Source organism: Ambystoma mexicanum, chromosome 3p, assembly GCF_040938575.1.
Source record: "Ambystoma mexicanum isolate Mex_15411 chromosome 3p, UKY_AmexF1_1, whole genome shotgun sequence".
Classification (NCBI taxonomy): Eukaryota; Metazoa; Chordata; class Amphibia; order Caudata; family Ambystomatidae; genus Ambystoma; species Ambystoma mexicanum.
Window position 1 is genome coordinate 503,479,438 of NC_090925.1, and position 27,351 is coordinate 503,506,788.

Consider the following 27,351-nt stretch of genomic DNA (forward strand, 5'->3'; position numbering starts at 1 on the left):
CTGCACAAGGAGCGGATCCGGAATCTTCAAAAGAGAGCTTCCCCGGTGGATTGTTGCGAGGACGATTTAGGAACGTTAGGCAGTAGCCGTGGGTTATTGTCTCCAGAACCCAGGCATCTGAAGTAATAGCTTGCCACTCTTCGAGATGCTGAGACAGTCTGCCCCCCCAACCAGCGAACAATGAGACCTGGCCTCATAGCTCTTTGAGTGGCTGTGGCAGTGCCTGAAGGCAAAGAGGCAGCTGCTGGAGCGGCTTTGGCCCCTCTTCCCCCTCCACCACGACGACCTTTATGGTGGCCCTTTTGACTGGCCACTCCTCTCGCTCTACCAAAAGAGGAGTAGTAATGAAAGGAACCCCTACACTGCTGTCCCATAGGACGAAGAGACGGAGGCTGGCGCACAGCTGCGCCCAAAGATTTAGCAGTTGCTTTGGAGCTCTGCACCTCTCAAGGCTCTTGTCAGCCTTGCTGACAAACAAATGAGAACCATCAAAGGGCATGTTGAGAAGACGGGCCTGCACATCCGGTGCAAATCCCGACTTCCGCAACCGCACAAACCTGCATACCACGATGCTCGCAGCCACGGACCGGCTGAAACTATCAGCCGTGTCCAACCCAGACTGAAGGGATTCACACATGGCATCCTTGGCATCCTGCACAGTAGCAAGGAACCCATCCCTTTCTTCCCCTTCGGGAATGCGCGCAGCCGCCAGAGAGAATTCCACAGAGTGTGCGAAAATGTGGCTAACGCACAGGTGAAGTTGGCCGATTTAAGTGCTATACTCCCAGCCGAAAATACCTTGCATGCCCATCCAATCGAATCGCTTGTCCCTATCTGGAGGGATAGGGTACGCTGCCTGCCTTGAGATCGCCGTGGCCGCCCGTACTACCAAACTCTCATGAGTGGGGTGTGTGGATAGGTAGCTGGGGTCGTTACTGGATGGGCAGTATTTTTTAGTCAACGGAAGAGACTCTGGGGTGTTCCAAGTAGCAGCCACCCTTTTCTGTAACACCATGTGAAAAGGCAACACTGGGTCAGTGGACGGACCCTGATCTAAAATGTCAATCTGGTCATCCTGAACAAATGCCACTGGAGGGCCGCCCGACCCCAGGAACGCTGCAAACCTCGACATCAACCTCCCATAAGAGGATTCAGCATGAGCCTCAGGCTCTGGCCTACCAAACTCCATTTCAGGAGATGTGTCCAGGCCATTGGCATCATGTTAAGATTGATGCAGATACTCCATCTGACTGTCTTCCGAAAATACCATGTCAGGAGCTTCAGGAGTGTCACCAGGAGCATCAAAAGGCGCCAACTCCATATCAGACCTCTCCTCATATGTTTAGTAGAGAATGAAAGAACTCCTTCCTAGGTACAGTAGCAGACCTGGAGTCAAGAACAGGCCTCACATTCTTAGAAAGAGCCTTTCTCAGAGGATTCACAGTTCTAAGAGCCTACACCGGCAAATTCAGGCCTGTAGGCCCCGATGGCATAGACAAGGGCGCTGAGGGCCTGACCGAGGACAAGCCCCCCCCCCCCCCCCCGACAGCACTCTATGGACACGGCGCAGACGCCATCCTCGACACCTTCCCAGACTTGACTGTTTCGTCGGGGACTAAGACCGCGACCTGGATCTGGCACGTCTCTGGCGATCTACCCGAGCCTTGTCCGAACAGGACCTTGACAGTTCCCGATGCTTATCGCGCCGACTGCCAGGGCCCGAAGGCACACCAGCGTCGGACCGAGACCGTTCCCTGCCGGCTTCAACCAAAGGCGCAGATGGAATAGTGCCCCGAGATTGAAAAATCTCCAGCATTTTCTCCCAGAATGCCTCCGACTCTTCCAGAGTAGAGGATTTAGTGGGTGTGATGCTGAAAATGCATCGGAGGGACAGGGCCTCCGTATCCTTGTCCTGGACTGCTTTTTATCGTGTGTTCTGTCGTGTTTTCCGCGCAGGAGTTTATGTGGGACTCCTGGCGGTGCAGCTCTCTTGTGGTTTGGTGAACGGACCCGTGGGATACCCTTATGGCATCCATGGGTGGGGGGTACAACCCTGTGCCCCTAGTGTATGTTTTTGGGCACCTGTTGGTGGCCCGCAGAGCAGAGTATGGGCTGGTGGCAGCTCCATGGTGAAATTGACAGGTGCGCGGAGTATCCTCCATTTTGGGATACCCCGGCCCTGCGTTTGGGATCAGTGGATTCCTGATGGGAAACAAAATGGCCCCGGTGGCCTCTTGCTTTCTATTCCCTATTACCTTGTTTTCCCAAAGTCCTGGGAAGCCCTGACACTGTCCCTTCGCCCTGAATGGCTGTTGGATGGAAGTGCCATATATGGTGGTGTTGTGAAGGCCCGGCCAGACTAGCTGGAACCTTCCCGGTGATGTATGTTGTGGCGAATATGCATTCTGTGTTGTGGATGCCTAGTATCTGGTGGTTGACACAATGAGACAGCCCTGCCCGAAACCGTTATGAATGCAGCTTGGTGTGTTGAATGGCTCGGTACTTGTCCCAATACACATAACTTGTTGTGAGTGTCTGGAGAGAAGTGAATGGCCTAAATACCTCATGTGCCTGATTGGATGCCTGCCTGCATGAATGCCCTTAGTCGTGATTGGATGCTTGAGTGTGACCCAGCGGAATGAATGGGAGATCAACAGTATATCTGGGGACCTCTCACTGCTAGGAATCATGTTCAGAAGCTGAAGTCCACTACGACGAGTAACTGGAGTAACTGAAGCTTGACCTTGAAGCCCTGCTGGACGAGAAGAATTGCTGTTGCTCTCCTTCACAATCTGAAAGCTGCTGTGCCTCCAAGGACTGACCCAGAGAGGACCTGGTAAGGCGCCCTCTTCCCGAGCTACGAGGGACCATCGTGCACAGCTGATCTTTGCCAAAGCTTCCTGGTAGACAGACCTTCGACAGGCTGCCGACCCGAGACGGGGTCTGCCGCGGAATCTCAAAGAGAAGCACCCAAACTGTTGTCCGCCACTGTCGACGACCGCCATCGCCGACCGGAGCCACCGTGCTCCCGTTTGACTAAGAACTTCAATTGATCATCGGACGCTCTCGTCTGCATCGTCGCCTTCTTTATCCCGCTGGAGAAAGCCCGACCGTTGACGCGCCGAGGAGCCTCCTCCGGTGGGTTTCCCGCCACCTAAGGACCACAGAGACGTCGACGACTCGACGCGCTTGCTGGGCCACAGTTCTTCATCTCTTTGCGGTCCAGAACTATCGTCACCGAGGTGGCCCGCACGCCTCTTCCTTGCAGGATGCCAACGCTCTGTCGTCGACGAGCACCACTAGGAACGAAGCTGCCACTTCACGGCCGTAGTTCAACCCGTTCTGTCGGACGTTCGACGACCCGTGACTCCTGCCTTAAAGGGAGGGCACGCAAGAAGGGCCGTCGATTTCCTGACATCGAACGCCGAGTTCCTCGACGCCTCTCGACGATCTGTGGCTCCTGCTTTAAAGGGAGTCACTCAAGAAGGATCGGTCGACGCTTCTTCGGAGAACTCTACTCCATCAGGTACATTGGGGGGGGGGGGGGGAGGTGAAACCTTAAAAGGAGGAAGTAAGACTATTGAACAATATATGGACTGGGCTTGTGCTATATATCTTCATTTACAGGTTGCCCAGGTGGGGGGATCTCCACACAGAACTGTGCCTAGCGGTAGGGGTCAGCAGTCTGCCTATTGTTTCAACCATCTTGCGTTCCTTCCTATCTCTATTGCTGATTTCCTCGTTATTGATCTGTGTGACATTTTAACCGTACAGTTGATGCACTTTAATGACATTTGGTAACATTGGTGGTACCACTTTAGAATTGTATATATGTATCATTATTGACTTGGAGTACAAAGTGCGTTATTGTGATCGTGTACATACCTTTGAATATTAATTATATAAAGACTGTTTTCAGTAATACAGTGTGTGGACATTCCTTTGTGGCAGTTCGGGGACTACACTGTACTTAAGAACCAGCCCGCATCACCTCCTGAGAAGCTAGGCCTGGATTGCTCATCCATTGCTACCTTATAGAGAATCTTGGCTGGGGTCTTCTGTGCCTCTCCTCTACCATATAGAGAGCATAAGTACAGACACCCCCTACCAGTCTTTACAGTGGGGCAAGCCACTTTCCTCGTGGAGCCATCATCCGACAAGGACGGGGGAAGGCAGACGCCGCTTCCGGGAGTGCCTTGACGAGGACGACGAGTCGCGAGAACCACTCTGGGACCGAGATCCCCTGGACTCCCTCCGATGGGGAGAGTCACCCCTCGAGTCGTCAGTGGAAAGACCAGTCATTTTTTTTGATTTACAGGGTTTGGATACCAGACCTACCTGCAACTTCCCCTTACACTCCTGCAAGGCCTTAGCAGTCAAGGACTGACACTTCGAACAGTCCATGTCATGGCTCTCGCCCAGACACCAAGAGCCGATACGGTGCAGGTCTGTGATGGACATCTTAGACTTACAGTCCCGGCACTTTTTGAAGCCAGACCATGGGGTAGATTATGAAGACATTATCGAAGTAGATGACACAAGGCGCACCGAGTTCTCGAAGCAAACACGTTTGCAGAAAAAACAGAACTAAGGCTACGGGCGCTGTGCGTGCTACTTATAACATCCGATGACGTCACCCTCGATGGAGACCTTCCAGGGACATCGACCCAACGCCATTGACTCAGGACGCCCTCTGCCGAAAAATTTCCGAAGCAGCACAGATGTTGACATTACATGTCAAAGATGTGGAATACATTGGCGGACAATCCCTTCAAAACAGGCATTCCCAAGGGATTGAATATGCGTCCCCCATGCTCCCCAGTTGGGGGAATCTGCTGGCAAACCTCTGGCACTTGGTGTTCATCGCTGTCGCAAACAGATCAATCTGGGGAGTGCCCGAATTGAGGAAAAGTCTGTCCACTTGATCCTTCCGAAGCTCCCAAACGTGGCAAGAGCGCAGCTCCCTACGCAGGGAGTCGGCGACAGTGTTCTTTACCCTTGCCAGGTGAAACGGAATGAGGAACACCCCCTGTGTGATGGGTCCTGTGCCTCCTTGCACAGCGCTGGTGAGCGGGTGCATCTCGGTTTCCAAATGTAAAACATGGAGGTGGTATTGCCTGCGAAGACTCTCACCACTTTGCCCTTGAGGGACAGCAGAAGCGACCCGAGGGCCCAAAACACCCCCGTAGTTCCAGTACCTTGATGTATAACGTCTTCTGCTCCGACAGCCACAGGCCTCTTGCATGAAGACGTCCAGTGTGGGTGCCCCATCCTTCCAGGAAAGAGTGTTGTGACCATCTCTTGGTATGGGGTGGGGAGAATCGGGGGATATTGGAGCTCACACCCCACCATCTTATCGCGTGATGGAACTCCTTGACCAGCCTGATCCTGTCCTGGAAGCCTCTGGACACCTGGGCCCAGCGGGTGTCCAGGAACTCCTGCAGCGGGCACATCCTCAGCCTGCAGAGCCCAATCTGGTATATGCAGAACGACATCATGCCGAGTAGAGACTTGATGGTCCTTACTGTGGCAACCTTCAATGCCAACAGCCGTTGCACTTTGCACAAGATGGCCAATATCCTTTCCTCCGATGGTGACGCCAGGCATGACACCGTGTTGAGCCTGGATCCCAGGAACAACACGTCCTGCGATGCAGTCGAGCAGGACTTCACATAATTTACCAAGAACCCCAGTTCCGTCAGCAGCCGGACGGTCCGTACTGTGTGGTCGACGGCAATGTCCTTTGACCTGGCCTAGGATGAGCCAGTCATCCAGTTAAGGGTAAACGTGGATCCCTTGCAGTTGTAGATGAACCGCCACCAGCACCAAGCAATTGAAGACTCTGGGCGCTGACTTCAGTCTGAAAGGAAGAGCCTAGAACCGATGATGCTTCCCTTGAACGACTAAGTGCAGAAACTTGCGGTGTCCATTGTATAGGGGGACATGGAAATACGCGTCATCTAGATCCAACAATGACAAAGTCCCCCGCCTCCAGCTGGGCGAGCATGTGCTGCAGCGTGACCACCCTGAACTTCTGGGACTTTATGTACTTGTTTAGCCGTTGTAGGTCGAGAATGGGCCTCCAGCCCCCGGTCTTCTTTCGTATGAGAAAGTATCTTTAGTAGACTCTAGAGCCCCAGAGGTGCAGTGGAAGCAGCTCTATCTCCCCTTGTTGTAACATGGCCCGAACCTCCAGCAGCAGCCGAGAGATGCGATTTTCCTGGCGGGTCATCTGTGGTATTCACAGACAATTTCGTTGAAATTCCAAGGTGTCTCCGTGGGCGAGAGCGTCCAGCACACATCTGTCGGTGGAGATGGTCTCGCAACCACAGACGAAGTTCGCCAGCCGGCCTCCAACCAGGGTGCACAGGTGCGAGCCTGACATCCTGGCCGGTTCATTCTTGCTTGGAGGTCGAGGCGCTGGCCTGTGTTCCTTGACGACGATGGCGGCCACCCTTGAAAGCCTTGAACAGCCCCTGTTGGCCTCCTGCGATGGCTGGCATGGAGGTGGGGGATGTCTCTTCTTCGCCGACGGTTCACCTAGCGTCAACAGGGTTGCTGGCGCGGGTGCCACGGGCAGGGCCGGGGGTGGAGCCGTCCGCATCATCCTCTGTATCTGACAGCAGTGTGTGAAGGGTCGATAGGATGTCCTTCATCGTCATCACCCCCTTGGACGGTGTGGACGTAAAGGATCTTGTCGGACGAAGAAATGCCCATTCCTTGGAATTCTTCAACAACCCCCCCCCACCCTTTCTTCAGGTCATGTGGGGTCGGTCTCGGGCTGAGGTCTGGCATCCTCTTTTCTGGAGTCTTCTCAACTGGCTTGAGCGAATCCTCCCTCCTGGGAGAAAGTGACCCTGGCCATCATCTGGGTACCCTGGCCCGGGTCAGCCCCCATCGCCTTTGAGAGTGACGCCACCACTGACTCGATGGAGGAGTGTGACTTGGTCTGGTGCACCTGGGCCTTCACAGTAAGGCTGGTTCCCTTGTCCTGCTTGGCCTTCTCTTTCGGGAGTAGGTTGGACTCTGTACCCTGCTTGGTCTTCTCCTGCTTGTCCTTCTCCAGAGTCTCCTGCAGCTTCTATGGGGTAGCTGACTGCCTCTTGGACGAAGAACTAAAGCAGTAGCTGGAGACCGATGCAGAAGTAGATGACGATTGCACCCGGACCGTCACGGGACCCGCAGCAGCGACGACCCAGACGGAAGCGGACTCACAGTACTTGGCCTTGTATCTGGCCCCCAATTGTGAGGCGCCCTCAAAGGACTTAGAAGCTCGCTCAGGTTGGCTGGATCCAGAAAGAAGCATGCCTCTGGGAACCACCTGGGGTAGAGACCCTGGCATACAGCCACATCTCCAACTGTTGGTGTTGATCCTTCATTGTGTGCTTAGTGAAGCCACAGCAAATCTCACAATCTTCCTCCTTATGTGTTGGGTGGAGACAATACAGGCACTGGGAATGCTTGTCCTCTGAGAACACATTCCACAACCCGCTGCCGAAACAAAGTCTGAAGAGGGAAGCGCCGTCCTTCTCATCCGACATTATCCATGGGCTGTAGGCCTGAAGAAACTTCTGGAAGCTTCCAAGAAGAACATGCAATGAAATCAACCTTTGGGGGCATGAAAAAATAGCCGACCAACGGATCCCCGTTAATCAGAAAGAATCTATGGAGCACACAGGCTCGATTGACCAAAAAATAGAGTTTGCCTATCAAAAAAAGTGAAAAACCGCACAAAAAGCTTGAAGAGTGAAAAGCAAGGACTCCGAACACTTGAACGTGCGGTAAAAATCTGAAGATGGCTACCTGAGGAGGCGCATAGGTAGAGGGCAGTAATAGGGTTGGGGGCAGTATGACCCAGAGCTCAGTGATTGGTTAAGAGGAGAAAGACAGTTCAGAAACGAAACTGAAACAGTTGTTTCTTTTACTGAGGATTCCCAGCTTGACGACGGGGAATATTCATGAGCATGTGAATCCATGCCAGACCGCATACTGGAGAATGTATTATATATTAGCACCTTCAGGAGGCTGTCAACGCAAGTGGAATCCACAAGTACCTGCCGCATTTCATACCAGCCCGGAGGACTCTGCCTAGCAAGCACCTTGTCCTTTGAGGCGGTGCCCCAGGCGAATCGCCACTGCAGTGCAAATCCTGGTTCCATTAAACACAATTTTTAAGTATCAACGCCTGATATGGCAACAAGAGTGCTAATATCAATAGATACTGCTTTTGTGAGCGCACAGGGCTGTAATGATGTGCTTGGACCTACCTGGCGCAAGAGCCATTACCAGTTCTGCCCTCCGCGAAAAAGTGGTATTTAACTCTAGATTGAAAACAGGTGATATCAATGACAAGCAAAGGCCATCGTCCAACTGAACATGACAATTACCTGGCATGCTGTAACGCAGTACTATGCACTTAGTCCTGAGCTATGACTTTGCTTGAACACAATTTTCTGATTTATGAAACTTTTCCTCACACAGAAAACAATGGGGCAAGCATACAATATACAGGGCACTGCCCTGTGCAACAGTGACTCCAACCAGCTCACAGCGCATTGAAAACTTATCAGGGCCATTTCATCATATCTATTTTAGTCCTTTCATGCAACAAACCTTTACATTTTACAAGCACTCACCTTACCAATAACTTGCTTCAAATGGTACACAAAAAAGCTGGATTGCTGCTCATTTTATGTCTTGGGTGCAAGTAACTTCTGGTGACTTAAAATATTAGTACAAAACTGCTAAATACGTTTGCAAATCAAGAGCATTTTAATTAGCAAACTCAGCCAATTTCTTTTTAAACTAATGTATATCTTGCTGTATGAACATACTCTTGATGGCTTTTCCCAAATAGTGTTAGCATTTGCCCCTGCAAGGGCACAAATTTGTGTGTTACCGCAAAATAACAGCATTTGCCCCTGTGCACTGTATTTAAGTACTTGATAAGCTGCAGTGCATTTTAAGAAGGTGTTATCTCAAAACATCTTTAATTTCAAAAGTACTTCAATAATGCGCTCCTGTACCAAGTAAACACTTCTGAACGCGTAAAAACCATGTACAAGACAGGGGGTGCACAGTATTATATAGAGCACTGAAAAAGTAAACTAGTCATCTCTGATGAACACTAGTCTTTATATCATGTGTGCTTAATGGGATAATGCTCAAACTTCTACCAGTCCCCCCCCTTACGCCTCAGCCATTAATTATATGATATATGCCATTTATAATTTGCCTATACACAAGTGTTTCAAGGCGTGACGAGGCAAGGGAGAGGAACAAGGGAGGACAGAACGATCCTACTAGGCCAGGTGTCATTCAGATCGCGCAAGTGCATGGGAAGGGGGCAGGGACAGTGCAGTACGTGGGAACAGATAAGTATGGTCAGCATGTGGCAAGTGCAGAGTAAGTGACATTCACTAACCTCTGAATGCCTGCATGCATGCATGCATGCCTGCATGCATGCATGCCTGCAGGTCAAGGACACAGCACCTCTGGTAAACTGCATTATCACAAATCCCACCACCCATTTTTTATTTAACAATTACATCCAAAGGCTACAAGCTTTTCCACATCTGTCGGTTGAAGAGTGCGGATCATCAAATAGGGTGCAACAGCTTTGATGTTGGCACCTAACAAAGAACTGTCAAAAGCCAAATGAGACAGAAAATGGGACACCACCATGACAAAAAGAAACAAATCATTACAGATAAAAAAACATACTATAAAGCTAGACTTCAAAATCTAGATTAGCAAGTTTCTCAATCACGACGGCGCATCGACGCAGGACGCAGACGCCGAAAAAAGTTTCCGAAGCAGCATAGCTGTGGTGATTACCTGTCATAGATATGGAATACATCGGAGGACCCAATCCCCTTGAAAAATCATTACAGATAAAATGAACATACTATAAAGCTAGACTTCAAAATCTAGATTAGCCAGCTTCTCAATTACCAATGTAGTCTATTTGATTATATGCACAAATGCAACACTGCCATTTCGCTAGCATAGTTTATCAAAACGGGGTAGACACTGAAAAAGATGCTGTATACAACAAGCCCAGTTACAGAAGGTGGTTAGATATATTGCTCCAACAAGAGCATACAAGTAGTCCTACTGTAGATAAAGGGTAAACTACAAATATCTTTTTGTAGGCCAAACACCCTGTGGTTTTCAAAGATGATGGATTTAGTTTCAGAAAATGAATACTCTTTTTTGACAAGTATCACAGCAGTGTTGTACTACAATGTTGCAAGGGGCATTTTTCTAACTGGCTGTGTTTTCACTTATTACCTTGATTGTTGCTGCCACCCCAATAAATGGAACCCATAAGGAACATATGAAGGCCTATATCTTTAAAATTCAATACCTGCATTTTTATTAATTAGGCAACAGATGTCTAAATTGTTTTGATCAATAACTTTCAAAAGGCTAACCTCCATTTTCAATCTGCAATCTCCTTTGTGTGCAAAACTGGCTTATTCTTCAGTTAAGATACGTATACATTGTTTTATAGCATTAAAATTAACATAAAACTACTCTTGAGACTTCATCTGGAATTTCTAAGCGTAACCGGCAAGAAACAGCTTGTCAAAGGTAACTGTGAAACTAGTTCTGTTACCACTGCATCACGATTGCAGACAAACAACACTCCAAAGAACCACAAAGAGGAAAGAGGAAGTTTAAGTGCAGTTGGACAGTTGTGTCACCGTCATCTGAACTATGGCAATCACGCAGACATCTGACGCAAGCTTTTAAGGGTAGAGTCAAACAAAAAACACCTCTGTTTAGTTTGCTATGGTTTCTTATTTAACATACGAAAGAAAGAGCATGCTCCAAAGCACAGCCCTGGTGAATTACCCCACAATGTGTAATATTCGTAACATAAGCCACCTCTTAAAAAGAAAAATACTTACACGGGCTCACATCCCTATACCGATTCCGATTTTTGTTTTCGGGAAGCCTAGCAAATTTGCATGGAAAGTCACTTGCTTCATGTCGGATATCCTAGAAAAAAAACATGACGGAAAATAGTGAAGTCTCAAGCAAAATCACCAAAAAAACGTAATGCAAGGATAGAACAAAAACATACATGCATAAACTTTGCAAATTTCTCTCTGAAACCTTTGCCATTGGGTCAGTTATCAAGCCAACTTGTACATTGTCTCACTGAGCCACACTCACTATCGTGAAATTTCAGCGGAAAGAATCAGGAACATTATTATGTAAAGTCACAATTTCTTTATTTATACTTTAATGTGTTTTAGCCAAATAAGTCTATACACGTAAAATAATCAAACAAAATACAGTAATGTGAAAAATAAGAACAAAGAAATAGCGTATAATACATGAAAATAGAAGTAAAAAATAAAATGCATAGATGCATCATCGACATACACATTCTCATCATTGTGTGCAGGAAAATTAACAAAAGGGGTTACAAGCACATCCCTATGGTTGAAAACTGTTACTCAAAAGCCCTCCATAAACAGTATAAGCCCAAATGTAAACAATTACCACCTTTATTCAGGCAGCAGAGCCAGAAGGTACTCTCTCCGACTAACCAGGTCATGAGTACAATTGGACACATTTAACTGGATGGCTTTCACAATACAAGAACACTCCGCGAGTACATGTTTCTCTGTTTCCATGCAGCCTTTGCCTTTACACACACGACAGAACCTTTACCTTCGCTTCATTTTCATTGCTGGTCCGATATTCTATTTAACCAGAGCAGCAGTAAAAACCTGTGCAAATTTTCAGATGTACAGAGCATAAGATAGCGCTGTGGGACACTTGCGTTGTAGAACATATATGATGTATACTGATATAATTTGAGACCCTGAAAGTGCGTGTGATTTTTTATTCAGTCCAAATCCAGTATTTTGATCTTAAATTCTTTGGACAGACCCCAGTATCCCAGCTCCCACTTTGGCGATCAATTGATTGTCCTGAATAGGTCCAGAGCAGATTCTACATATTTGGTACATTTCCCAAACTTCATATCTGCCCTTATCAAGTAAAGGGCACTGGGGATTGCATAGAGCTTTTAAGTATAGCAGACCACGTCTCATGAGGACCATTGGTCCCATTGAACACAGGCCCAAATCTAAGCTTATGACCTCTATTAGGACAATTTGGTAAACCCAAGATCCTACAATAGAAGTCACTATGGCTTTTTCTAATTTTGCATTTGTATTTAAGAGTTGCGGCAGAGTGCTGCTACCACAAATGATTTATTAAAGTACAGAAAGGGGCATTCTTGTAAAAGTGGGATTCACGTTGTAAAGAGTAAAGTCAGAGTGTCAAGAGCACCATTTGAGAGAGAAGGCACATGTGTACATAACATTGGGATGATACAGGCTAGCAGGTGAGCAAATATTTCAAATAATGCACACTATATCAGAGGTACTGTGGAAACAGAATCTGGGGGGTGAGGAGGTTGGTTAAAGGCAACAGTGATATGATATGGCATTTGTAACGCGCCTATACACAAGTGTTTCAAGGCGCGACGAGGCAGGAAGGGGGGAACAAGGGGAAGACAGACAACGATCCTACTAGGCCAGGTATCATTCAGATCGCGCAAGTGCAGGGGTAGGGGGAAGGGAGAAAGTGCAAGGGGAAGGGGGGGGGGGAGTGCAGTACAAGGTAAGTAGAATAGAATAAAATAAATAAGGAAGGGGGCCAGCTGGTGGCAAATGCAAGGTTAGTGCAGACAAGTGCTGGGAAGGGGGGGCTGTAGGGATACAGAGACAGTCCCGCAGTGCAGGGGTTGCCAGGGAGGCAGTGCAAGTGGAGAGTGGCTGGGCCCAGGACCGGGGTCGGTGAGAGTGGCCCATTTTCAGTTTCAGTGAAAAATTAGCAGGGGAGAGGGAGAGAGAAAGCAGAAGCAAAGACAAAGGTTTTGAGGTGCTTCCGGAACCAGAGATGGTTCTCCTCAAGTTTCAGGGAGTGCACCAGAAACTGAAGGCAACACTAGGTGGATGGAGTGGTGGGGGGGGGCTGGAGGAGGGGAGGGGATCGGTCACAGGTCAAATAGCTCTTGGGATCAAATCATGTGAGATGGGGAGTGTGGCAGGAGTTGCAGTTGGCCAGAAAGCCACATGGAGGCAGTCCATAAATAGTTTCAAAGAACAGGAGGAGACATTTGAAGTTGGATTAATAGTACATCCAGCAGGGAGGAGGTGAGACAGGAACATGGAAGTTTATACAAGGTGCAAAAGGGAAAGTTTCATTATTTGCTCAAAGGTGCAAAGGAGTACAAGGGTACAATGCCCAAGTTGAGGCTATAGCAGTATTCGAAATCAATGAAAACAAGGGAACAGAGCAAGGTATTGCTAAGACGGAGGTTTAGAAGGTTCAAAGGACCAAGACGTTGAGATGCATTATATAGAATGGGGATGCAACAAGATGAAGGTGAAAGCAGACTGTTGGAAGAAGTGATGAGGCATTTGAAGGGAGCTAAATTGCTTCTGATTTGGAGGAATTTGGCATTAGACACCGTAGAATCATTCAATGGTAGATGGCAAAAAGACAGATAGGCGGGACAATAGTTCCTGGTATAAGGGAGAAAGGAGATTATGATTTGGGTGTCATAAAATAGGTACGAAAAAAATAAAGTGAAGTATGCTGAGTGAGGAGGTGTAAAGCGTGAAAAGTGTCACTCCAGGACAGAACCGGGTACATCTAATCGGGGCTAGGGAAGGGGGGGTTGTGGGATCGGGGGTGAACGGTTGATAGTTGGCAGAGCTGTTAGCATCCGCAAAGGGATTTCGGAAAATGGAACAGTTGATTCTTTGTCTATGTGTATGCCCACATTTGAGTTCCGATGCTTTTTCAATCTAATGGGTTCATTATTTAATAATTCTATTTTTAGTCCACATACAGTTGTGTTCTGCGCCCTGTGCTTTTATTTATGAATATCCAGTTGTACATTCACGTGTGGACAGTGATGCAATGCTTTCAAGCTATGTGATACTTTAGAAAAAGAGATAACACGAGGAGTGTGAGCAGGTGGGTGCAAGGCCTGGTCATCACCTGTGGTGCAAAAGGGTCCACAATGTATGCTACCCTGATAATGGGGGTCCTCAGTAGAAGAGATCAGGTAAAAGAACAAACGGATACGGATACAGCCAGTCTGGGTAGGAGAGGTTGCGGAGGATCAGTGGCTAGATAAGCTTTTGAAATTAGTACTTCACACTATCCTTTTTTAATTTGGGGGTAGTTATTTTTACATAGTAAAAAAAGCAGTTTGCATTGGGCAATTTCTTAGCCAGCAAAAATATATAACTATAAAACAGCTATGCCTTTGCAATCCATTGAGCAAAAGGAAAACATTTACTTATTTTTCATATGAACAGGTCACAAAATTTCACATGCCACTTGCTAGTGATATTGGACTCTTGGCCAGTAAAAAATTGCATCCTGTGTATATTGTGGCAGGTGGTAAGGTTAATGTTATTTAAGGTTATTTGTGCCCAGTCCCTAATGGTTTCTCCTTCAGGCTTATTCGTTACTCTATTGCATGAACACATTTCCACTTAAAGTGCTTTATATTCAGTATGTTGTCAATTTCACCGGGACAAGTTTCTCCCGCTCCTCAACGAGGCCCTGGCGGCCCGCCCGGTTCTCCTGTCTCCCTCCCCCATTTACATCTGCAGGGAAATGCTAGGGTGCCCAGCGCTTGCTCAGGTTCTCATCTTCCGCTCTGGTTCTCGGGTTTCTCTCGTCTGTGTCCCGCCCTAGGCCCTCTCTCGATGCGACAGACTATCGGTGCGGGTATCAGGGTGTCTCATTGACTGCCCAGCTGGGGGATTTTGTCACAGTTCGACAGACACACGGCCCACCAAGAAGCCATCATGGTCACGCCACCACCGGGATTAAGGTTCTGTTCTCAGCCCATAAACACCAGGCCTCCTGTGTTTCCTTCTGGCGTTCAAGACTTCTCTGAAAGTTTCAGGCTCCATGGCTCTGCCGCCTCCTGGCATGGTCAGTGCGATTCACGCGCTTACGCTCTTCTCGGTCCTTCGACTCTCCTCAGATCTCCCCCTTCAGTCTATTTGTCAGTTATATGTACGTCTCTCTTTAAAGTGACAGACCTTTTTCCTTGTACAAAATTAGGTATTTTAGTTTTGTCTTCAGCCACATCTATGGCTCTTATGTTTTTTTATATTTGATAGTCCCATATATGCTATTATGGTGGATGGTCTAGGGTGTTTCTCACAGGAACAGGAGTCCTTGTCGCTGAAGGGGAGTCTCTTCCTGTGAGGTCCCATTTGCCCAGACACCTAGGGAGGGTCTTGCGGAGCAGGCTCACCTCCCTAGACTTAAGGCAGAGGCTCTACCTTGGGAAGAAGGGACAAATACCCATGATTCATCACAGTATGCATATAAATGCAGTGGCAAGTGACTTTTCGGGCTGGCTAGCATTTGGAAACTTGAATTTATGCCCTTCCCCGATTATGAGGCAGTTCTAACATTCCAACTACTTCATATGGTATTGCTCTGCTGGTACCCATAATCATAAACGTACAGAAAGCTTTGGACCCAGAAGCAAGGAGGGCATCTACTATGTGCGTTTCCTATTTTTGTAGAGTATTTGTCTCTTCAGTAAGTATATGTGGGAGGAAGGGCACGTATTTGTAGGACGGAATCTTGCATTCATAAGCAGAAAAACAAATTACATGTACCATAAAGCAAAAAAGAAACTGAAAAGGATGAGAAACCTATCTCATGGGACTGCTAGAGTTTTATGTGCACATAGCCCTACAGATGAACAGCATAGAAGGCACTTTTTCTGCAAAATAAATACATTTAAAAAAACAGGGAAATACTCCAGACAAAAATATAGGTACCAAATACTCCCAACAAAAAAAAGAAGCAAGGCCTCATAGGAGCCTGCCCTTGCTTCAACCCAAACCTGAAAGGCTATGCTCAGATTTGCAGTTCTGACTGGCAAAGTAGTCCCACAAGAAGGAACTGCAATTTTATTACTGCTTGATCTGAAGAGTATGTTTAAGTTAAGATTACTAGTTAAAATAAATATGGCAACACAGGTTAACCCAGTCCCTTCTGTCCACTGAATATTTGAGAAAACAGTCTAGAGCTGTGGCAGGATTTGCAGCATGAAATAGTGCTTTTTCTTGACCGAATTAGTCAGAGAAAGTGGATAATGTTCTCTGCACTTCAGGCAATCTTCTGACCTTGAGCGAGCCGTGGGGTGTTTACTATTAGATATCATCATCATTATGGAGCTACCCTTCGTACTCAGCAGATCATACCCTTTTGTGCCTGAAAGACCAAAGAATGTCCCTATACAGTTTTCACTAGAGCAACAAGAACTTATATATGCGCTAAAATATCTTTAGAAGTCGTATGTGTTAAGTTTGTTATTGTTCGTTCTGTGTGTATATTGTAATGGGTTAGTTATAGTTGATTCTGTAATATGCCTTCATGATATTGAGTTAAAACTGTTTACATCTGTGTTGAGTAGGAAATTTTACTGGTTGGTCTAGGTTTTAACACAACTGTACCAAGCCTAAAAATTCAAAATGACAAAGAGTTTAAAGAATAAGAACTCTTAAAATGTAGGAGTATAAAATGCTCTCAAATGTAATGTATATGTAATCTCGCAAAGAGAACATATGCAACTAGAAATTAAAATAAAACATTAAACACCCAGTTGTATTATCGTTGCAAGATCGTTGTTTTTGTTCTCCCTGTTGCCCTTCCCTTGCCTCGTCACGCTCTGAAACACTTGTGTATGAGCACGATAGAAATAAAATATCAATATCAATTAAGAGTATGCATGAATACCATCTCTAGTCTCGCTAATCTTTGTAAGCAACTTCAATAGTCAATCCGAAAGTGTAATTAGAAATATAACATGCTTCAGAAACAATCCACTTAAAACATCTACTTGGAAAATCCAATAGGTGTCTTCAAAATTACAAAAATAGTCAAGTTATCCTACCGGTCAAAGTCCAGAAAAGAATTTAAAAAATGTGCTGGTAAAAAATAAATAAAAAAATATCCAATTGAAAAACCAAGAAAACAAATGTTCAAAACTAAAAATGAAGTAAAACAGAATCCATCCATCTTCTCTGTTCAATATGCTGTCTCCAAAGCCAAGAACACGGAAACTCCGCTCTCAAAGTGTCTCTGTATATAGACGTGTGTGAGGACTTCACAGTATTACATGGCTAGATATACCCTATAAAATGCAAACTTCCAGGAATGTTTTTATCAGCAAAGCCATCTTCACCTATTTAGATATTCCTGGCTCTTGCTTTGTCTAGGGTATTTAGAAATATGTTTGGTCTTTGAAAGCTTTGAAAGTAGATGTCTGTTTTAGGGCAAAGTCCACATTTTCAGTCCATTGCATCTCATGGAATTGCTCAGCCTTTAGTTAAAACCCAGGAACCTAGTGTCATGCTGTATGTACTGTGAACACACAAATAATTGTCAAACTAACTAAGCAATGCTAACAAGAAGTTCAAATATCAATTTACTTGCTGAAAGAATTATCCCCATTGGCAATGGAAATTGTTTTTTGTTTACTCCTTAAAAATAATGTTACTCCCAATTTAAAAACGGTGTAGTAAAAGGCTCCCATTTTCAAATCTTATCTCAAGCCCTGAGGACAAAGAACAGTGGATCTTTGCTGTACATTTTATCATGAGGGAAAATGAAAACTCTTCAAAGAAGCAATTGGGCATTTTAGCCCTCAGTATTACAAGACTGGGCATAGCCTGTGAGAAGTAGAAGACCCTGATAAAAGTGTGTTAATCACAAGTATAGGGATGAAAGGGACAAAAAAGGTAGAGAATCAAAAGGTGATAAGGAGAAAGAGGATAGGTGGAATGGTTGTGAAATGGAAGGCGGTGGATTGAAAGCGAGATTTAGCAAGAATACGTAGAGAAAGTTGAGACATAAGAAGGTGAGAAAAGAATTCAAGTGGAGATGGAGAGTACGAAAGTGGCAGGTCTGGAAGAAGGTACAGAGATATAGGAAGATGCAGAGAAGAAGAAAGGGGAAGATGGAGAAGCTGTAGAATCAAAGTGCGTGAAAAGGAGGTTCGAGACCTAGTAAACTGACTGAGAAGGCAAATATGGTGGCAGGCACAGAAGGATTTGTAATTTTTGCATTTATAATTATGTAGTTAAAGTGGAGCATTTTCGACCAGAAACCTGTATACAAGCACATGAACTGTTAAGCAGTCCCTTTTCAGGGTGCATTACAAAAAGGTAGGTGGATGTTAAGCAAGCAGTGAGGGGAGATCATAGTTGTAAAATGTAGAGGTCGGCACAGGCATGAAATAAATTGTTTGTACAACTAAACAAATAAAACGTTAATCGGGTCAAATATAGATTATGTGCACTGTGGGAGGGGGGACGACGCAGGGATCAAGGGAGAGGGATGATGTGCTGGTTAAGGGTGGTGGAACCTTTAATGGAGAGGTGGAATTTAAGGGCAGCTTTGAATGCAGGAATAGTAGCAATTATGTCAGGTGGGATAAAGTTCCAGTTGTTGGAGACAAAAAGTTAAAAGTTAAGGATGGTGCAGGAGGGCAAGGGACGTAGGGTGCTATAGAGAAGGGTATGAGTTGGGAGAGTAGAGGGTGATGGGAGTTCACCATGTAGCGTGGGATGCCTTGGGCATGGAGGTAGTCAACATGCATTTAGCTATGGAAGTGTGGCTAAAATATCCTTAAGCACCACTAGCCACAAACGCCGGCAAAATCAAAATCCTGGAGGCAATACAGAAGCTGGTAGCATGCACAACAAGGTTTATCCTATTCATGCGATAGTAAAGGCCCAATACTGCCTGCAGCTATGTCGATTGTTTTACCCTAGACAAAAGGAAGTTCCAGCGAAGGATTGACTGTCACCTAAATAAAACATGTTTACAAAACATAGTTCTATTAGTAGTACCATTTATAAAATCCAAAAGATTCCATGATTGAACAAGTCCCACTTTCACAATGAATTCAAGCTTGGAAGAAAAATGAATCGCCTTTTACAGATATTCGTATTGTTTACGAGTTCTATTCAATTAACACAGAAAGATTATGTTCCAGAATGAACGGTCATGTGGCCTGAAGAAAATGGAAAGAGTCCCAAAATAAGTGAGTATATTAACTGGTCAGGATGATGCCACAATCATACTACAGTTTTGCAAATGTGGAAATATCAACTGTTCTTGCCCAGGAGTTGCCTAGCTGGTCCGACTCTCATGCAACTCTGTTCTGTTTTTAATCTGTGGCCTTGCTACACTGGGAGTGGTGCCCTTCGATGTCAACGAAGCAAAATGGTCCTCTGCATACATCAATTAAATCTCAGCATGTTTTTTTTTCTTTTAAAACAGTGAATGGACATATTTCGATCCTATTGCAGGAGTCCAACTCACACAAACACATTGGTTGGAATGAAAAACGTGCTTGGCTGGGCTTGATCAGGTAAAGCATCAGGATTTAACACATGCAGAATAACCATGATACTTCAATGTAAGTGGATTGTTACTTTTACGGTCTTCATGGAACGAACACAAACCTAGCCACTTTAACTCCCCGGAATCTATGATCTTCAAAAAACAAGTTCTTAGAGAGATAGAGAAACTGGAAAAGAAAAACCATCCGACCTTTCAGAATCTTTGCCATCTAGAAATGAATGCACTAACCAGCCTCTCTAAGAATTATATTATAATAAAAAGAGCTGATAAAGGAGGAGGTATAATAGTCCTCGACCAAAAAAAAAAAAAAATTAAAAAAAAAAAAAAAGGCTATGTGAATGAGTGTCTTAGTCAGTTTAACAACATAAAATACTGTAAAGAAACTACCTGAAAATCCAGAACTACTAAAAAGGATTGAGTTAAAAGCAGAAAAAGCTAAAAACAGAGGATGGACAAGTCGCCAGGAATGCAAATTCCTTACCAACGCTGAACCCTCTACACCCACCTTCTATTGTCTACCCAAGAGCCATAAGACCTTAATTAAACCTCCTGGACGACCCATCGTAGCTGGTATAAATTCCATCTTCGAACCACTCTCTAAATTCGCTGACCACTATTTGAAAAATTGTGTCACCAAAATGTAATCATACCTAAAAGATACTAAAGATGTTATGAAAACCATTTATACGATATCAATACACAATATCTAATTACTTTGGATATCGTCTCGTTGTATACTAATATTCCTCAACAAGAAACCATCGAAAACACTAGAGGAAATATTACTAACAGGGCTAGACGAGGACCCTGTTCCTACGCCTTTCATTCTTTGGTGCATAGAAGTTGCATTAACTAAAAACTTCGAATTCCAAGGCCAGTTTTACGAGCAGATAGAAGGGACTGCCATGGGAGCCACCATGGCCCCAAGCGTGGCAAATCTATGTGTAGAATTTTTCAAGAAAAAAGATCTACTCCAACAACCCGTTCAAAAGTCATTTACAATCATGGGCGAGGTACATAGATGATATTCTAGTCATTTGGAAAGGAACTAAAAGAGGTCGAAAATTTTGTAACATGGCTTAATCAACGCAATCGCCATTTACAATTTACGATGATCGAAAGAGAGGAAATTAACTTCCTAGACTTAACTATCTTCCACCAACTAGGTACTCTATTAGTATGACCCTATCATAAAATCACTGACAAGAACTCTCTCCTCCATTACCAAAGTCATCATGTCAAACATCTGAAAAATAATCTTCCATATGGTCAATTCCAGCGATTGAAAAGAAACGGCAGTACGAAAGAATCTTATGAACAAGAAGCAGGCACTCTCTCTAAAAAAATTGAGAGACCGAGAGTACCCTAAGAAACTTATAAGAAAAGCAGCAAAAAGAGCCTACAATAATAATCGGGAATCCCTACTAGAAGACAAAGTGGCAAAACCTCTAGATGATAGAACAGTTAGTGTAAATACATTTACTAATCTGAGTTTATCTATAACAAATATAGTACATAAACAATGGAAGATTTTTGATCAATCCATTAACAAACTCCCTTGTCCACATTTCGCTTACAGAAAATCCACCACCATTGAAACAGGGTAAGCAGTAGCAAATTCAGAGGTAAACCACCAGAGCTAGAAAATCTAACCAAGACATGGGGGATGAGCCCAACTGTTGGTCACTTCCCATGTGGACAATGATCAGTATGTAAATCTACCAAAAAATCTAAAGAAGTAGAGATAGGTCTCACCACACCCTGGAAACAGACAACTGACCAATTACATTTCTGACTACGTCGTATACATGATAACATGTCCATGTGGCCTAAACTATATAGGTAAAACAATCCAGAAAGTAAAAACCCGAAATATAGAACACAGAAGCTGCATCAGAAATAAAACTTTAATGGCACCTATGGTCAAACATTATTTAGAACACAGTCACTCAAGTGAAGACCTTAAATGGATCGTTAACGATCAAAGGAATGGACCCTCTTAAAAAGAAAAAAAATATTACTAGAAAAAGAGCACAGGCTCATTTTCCAGACGCAAAGTGATCAAAGAGGGCTCAACGAAGCAATAGAATGGCACAAAATGTAATTGGATTACTCTGCCTTCCTAAATAGGTACCAACAAATCATACTCACCTACTAGGTATACACTGTATTGACTCTACCCAAGAATTAAGGCTTTCAGTCCAACTCATATGCCGCGGATTAGCCTTCCTCAGAATCTATACCTAAAAATATAGCCACCTAAAAGTCCTTTAAGATACACAAAGGAATAATAATCTGCCCTACTAGAGACAATTGAATCTACCTGGGTATATAGAAACAATAAGGCTCTACCCTCGCGGTCAGACTTCATCATCAACTACTGTTTTAGGTGTGGTGATGTAAGTATTGAACATCTTTAATCAGAAGAAATTTCCTCTGATGTTTATACCCTTCTGAACATCAATTTGATGCCACGCAGTCAGTTTTGCGGCTGTTAACCGCGACTAGAATAGACTACTTCAATAGACACTGAAAAGGGACTAACGATCCTATATAGCAGCCCTCACTCAAGATGGCGACCGCTACATACACCGAAATGGCGTCTCGAGGTTCGTATGATCGAGCGAGCAGAGTCGAAGGCACGGAGACTAACAAAATAAGGTAAATTTACCTCCCTTTCTAGATTTTAGGTCTCTCTATAGTAATTAGAGCTATATCGTGTCACGGGATATCGACTAACAAGGCTTCTGACCCTGAATTACCTTAGAACTAACAGTCATCACTTGTGTTCTTTGACTGTTTCTTCCAGAACCCCTTTACGGCTTCCAAATTAGTTTTCATTAAAGAAGACTTAAGAAAAGCAACTAACGCTCTCCTGCCGCTCGGGCTACTACATGAAATCAATAAGGTGAGCCCTAATACTATGACAACAGCTACATGCTTATGAGAATCTAATATAGAGTGATCAACAAATAGTAATCTCAGCATATATATCTTTTTAGACCCTTCCGAGCGCTCTCTTCTATAGAGACTGCTTGGAAAACACTGAAGGACTGATTACTACAGAACCTCTGTCTAACTAATACCAAAGTCCTAGAGAACATCTCTCTTATAAGAGGTAAGTCACTACCGATTTGACTACATGCGTAATGAGAGATCAAGCCAGTCCACACTGACACTATACATTAATAAATGCAAGTTAAATTTGCAGGTCCTAGTAGCCTCATTGAATAGCCCACTACGGACTAAGAGGACTATTACCTGTCTTACACAGGAACATTCCTCTCAAAGAACCACTCGCCCCGACAAGACTAGGTAATTATCTAACCTAGCCATGTCCGATAAATTATATTCATCAACAAGATTCAAATTAGCACTTAAAGCCTATATCTTTTTTATATCTTCTTGTTACCAACAGCTACAGCAAGAACATCCAAGTTCGATACTAAACACTGGCGAAAGGAACTATCTACTCAAGAGATGCGCAATGATAGCACGCTCTAATGTTGTTGTCAAAGTTGTTGTTTTTTTAGAATATGACACTACTCCTGAAGAAAGTTCTGTAAATTGCTGAAAGAACTGAAACATGTAGAGTTCCTCCATCTAGATTAAACACTAGATTGACGATTTAGCAACCTTAACGTGGGTGCTATGAACAGTGCAAGACAGCAATTGCTCCCTGCGCTGATAACGGAACCAACTATCCATCAACTAGACCGATGCCACTAGATTGTGTTAAAGTCAAAGTGTCACAACAAAGCTGTCTGTTTTTTTAAACAACTTATGATTGTTTTATGTAAAGCAAAAGGGATGTGCCCATCGCTTTAAGCTATTGTGTGTTTCTTCATAGAAATGATTAAAAAATGACTGAACTATTTTTACAGCGCAAATTTAATGAATGTCGACTCTAAGTTGTTAAGAGCCAACTACCTCCTATGTTCAATATTACCGTTTTCCCGATAAAAGGTAGAGCTACTAACCAAGGTAGTAAAGATTGGGTTTCCCCCTCTATAGTATATTGGTACGAACACAAACCTTACATTGCAAGCAATATGATCATAAATAATTTTATTTGGGCAGATGCTACAAAAGCGGGCTAAAATAATAATATACATTTAAAAACAAACAGTCATTAAGAAGAAATCTTCATAAAACCTCAAAACATCCTTTTTGGAAAGAATAATTCTTAAATGGTCAACTATTCCAATTAATACAGAATTTAGCAAAGTATTTCACTTTTAAATACACACAAATTTCGTCTCAATCACTTGCATTTTTTAAAATTTCCTTTAAACAAGGCTTTGCTTTTGATTAAAAAAGCAACAACATCAAAAACAAATTCATTGTTTTAAAATAAAATAGTAGCATCTCTTCTACACTTAATTCCAAGTGAATTCAGTGTTGTTTCAAGCCGCTTGATTCTGCGGGTGTCATAAAGCAGACAAGTAAACAAGAAATGTATTTATTTTTACATTTATAAAGTGCACAAAGCAGCCCCAAGGCATCGGTACCCAAAGTTTACTATAACAACATTTAGGAGACAACCGAATGCCACAGTGGCTAATAAACAAACGACAGCGATACCCAATCAAAACCTTGTAGGTGTCTTCCGAGCTTTCTCAAATGGGAAATCTTATTTCTCAGGACCAATCGAATATTTTATTGATTTATATATTTGTGATAAAACTGACTGACAAGTGCACGAGTCCAGTGCTTTTAAAACCCAGTCATTAAAAAAGGGAATTAAGATTGTTTTGGGTGTTTTACAATGGTTGCAGGAGTCATAACAGAAGGAGGGCAGGCCTTTAAAATGTTTTTTTACAAATGTAAACCATAAAAAGGGCCTTTCGCCACCTGGTGTTTCCAGTACATCACAGAAGCCTACACGGTAGCTTCGCAATTCAGATGCATTTCACAACCAATATGATTTTGTATTTTGACATCACTAAGGCCTAGTTAAAGATTAAGTGGGGCTGATGGGGGACTATGTCCGAGGCTAATGAGGCATTTCAACAACTTATTTTCCCCAGTTTGGAGGATAGAACTATCACAATGGCTCCAAATCTCAGCTACAAAAGTTGCTGCTAAAATTGCTTGAGCCTTGTAAACTTCCAATGCATGGAATAAGGTCTTGCCAATATTGCAGCATGTTAGCAACTGCACCTCCTCCCCTTGCTAGGGCAAAGTCGCGTTTCTCCATTTGCAGTAACCATTTACATCTCTATCCGATCTGTAGGCGCAACCCAAGATAATCACATCTCAATCTTTTGCAATGTTATAATATGTATAGCAAAGTTAAAGGCGGCAGGTTGTGAATAAAGGGGCGTACGACATAAGTTTTGGTTTTAGAGAGATTTATAACTAAGCCTTTCCTCTTATTATTGCAAAGACGTTCCTTTAGTGCTGCAGGCCTTTAGAAAGGAATACAGTATTGTCTGAGAAAAGCAGTAGGCCCCCGCCCCATTTTTCAACACCCAAGGAGAGTGCGTCAGTACCCACTTGGTTGATTGCGACAGCCAAATCATTAATATACGAAAAGGAGCAAGCGTGCCAGGATGCAACCTTGTGGGGCACCCTTGTTGAGGTTAATCAGTTCCATGCACTCACCTTTGGTACCCGAAAGGATCAAGGCATCGCTGCTCTGACAAACACCACATTGCATTTAATAGGTGGTAGGGTATGGCCACTGTGATAAAGAATGTCATAGGTTTAGACGCAGGACAGTATTGCACGTTGTTTGAAGATCAAGAAAGGCTAAGAAAATCGATGTTTTAACGGAACAGATTTCTGTAGAATTAAGAATATAGGTAAAAAACGCATCAATAGATTACATACATTTTCTAAAACCGTCTTCAGCTTCTGTTATGTTTTGTTCCGCAACCCATCTTCCAGACGGTACAGAATAAATTTCGATTTTGGTTTAAAAAACGGTCAAAAAAGCAAGCGAAATAAGTGTTGAATAAGTCTACAAGGAACTTCTCCCGGTCAGGAACTTTATTGCTATGTTGTGATAACAAAGCTCCTTGGACATTCTCGTTTGGGCAAGCATTTAACATTAAAAGCGGATCCTCCCATGCCAACTTCCATCATCCGAAAAAGGAGTATAATGTCTGAAAATGTACAACCTGTGACAATCCACTGTTATTTTCCGGTGTATCCCCACCTGGGTAACTTGCTTTTCTCCCAATATACCAGAAGTCCCTGGAGTTTTTTTAGAACAGCGTTATTTAAAAAAATTCCCAGAGGGCTATTTATGTTCTTTCTAGAAACCAAATACTTTAACTTCATTTTATTACCTTTTACACTGATATTGATCCCTCGATGAGCGATTGTTCAGCTCATCCACAGTTGCTGTGCACTCTACTTCATGAGGCACCATATTGTTTACCGCAGGTAACATTTTTCTGCAAATGAAACACTCATGCATACCAGCTTACTCATTAGATGGGCTCAGGCATAATCGTCTAGTAATTGTACTAGGTTTCCATATATTGCTGGCAAAATATGTGGTTTGTTAATTAAGAGCCATCTACCAACCCTTAGTTTACTTGAAACCTAAATATTGCAATGTCCATCTATATTATCAATTATTTGTTTAATATAAAATGTGCAATTTATTTAGAGAAATCACAAGAAAGCAATACATTTTTGGGACAAAAACGTGTACAAATTCAACATTGATAACAGAGTGGAGGACATAGGTCATTGACAATGGGATGAGAGAATGTGACTTGTAGACCAGATGTTTCAGGGGAAGGTGAAAACCAATCGGGGACGAGGACAGAACATAGGAATGGGATGGTGGCGGAAGTGCTAAATTAAGGATGGAGGGGTGACGGAAACGTGTTGTAAGGTTGTCCTTGAAGGTAGGGAGAGAGGGGAAACAGGGCGATGGAGTAACGTAGAGTGCAAGGAAGCAGGTTCTACAGAAAAGAGGTCGACTTTGAGGTCGGATTTAAATAGTGTTAGAGTAGAGTAAGGAGAGGAAGTGTATTCAAGAGTAGGGGAACTAGGAGAGGGTGAGAGCGGAAACGAGAGGGAGCACACAGGGGCTAACGGCTAGGAGGTGAGAAGAGGATAATCAAAAAGAGCGAGGGGGCTAGGGAGTGAGATGAGCAGATGGGTAAGGTAGGGCAAGTCCATGACTAGTTTTGAAGAGGATTATAAGTTTATACTTCGCTCTTTCTTTCATAGCTAGCCAGTCAATCTGGCGACATGCAGTCGTTGGTGGGCAATCAATCCAGGATAACCAATGCACTTTATTAAGGACATCTATGCGTGGGAAGAAAGCTGGCCTTTTGGGAAGTGGAAAACCAGGAAAATCCAAATTAAGTTCTGAAAGACTAAACTTTTTTTTCAAATTTTGTATAGCATTTTATTCATATATTTCTCAAAGGATATTGAGATTTTCTTAACTGGTTCATTGTTGGGGTGGTCAGGAAAGGTCCCCAGAGTCAAGAGGGTTTTATGTTGCGGTACCATATTTGTGAGTGGGGCTGCAGCGAAATGGGTGCAATGTTGCAATATCATACGTATCCAGTGTAGTTGATTATGAATGGGATATGTTACTTTAGTGTTTCTTTTTGGTTAATGTTGATAAATATTAAGATTCCATGCATGTAGAAATGATAAAATGCTGAAACCACAAAACGAAATATAAATACGATTTTGGCACTGTGCTATGGATTGCACAGAAGCAGGCAATGAGTTTTCATAATGTGCATGCAAGAAACGGGCCCTGTCCTGAAGAAACCACTGTAAAGGAGAGATCATATTTATTAAACATGCCTGTACACTGATACAGACAGGGCATTTATAAATCTACATGTAGTGGGCTCTGTTACAGATTAAAACACAGCAGTCAGGGTTTGACTGAGAAACGGGTTCTGCAGAGTCTGATGC

At 43.9% G+C, this 27,351-nt stretch overlaps 1 protein-coding gene across 2 annotated transcripts in view; it reads right to left on the reverse strand.

Moving 5' to 3' along the window:
• The window catches only part of PTPN1 (protein tyrosine phosphatase non-receptor type 1), an 894,220-nt gene that overhangs the window by 608,943 nt on the left and 257,926 nt on the right, over positions 1–27,351 (reverse strand). For both annotated transcript variants that reach the window (XM_069651172.1, XM_069651173.1), the window contains exon 2: positions 10,917–11,007. In XM_069651172.1, the coding sequence (XP_069507273.1) occupies positions 10,917–11,007 (91 nt within the window). The remainder of the gene's footprint in view (positions 1–10,916; positions 11,008–27,351) is intronic.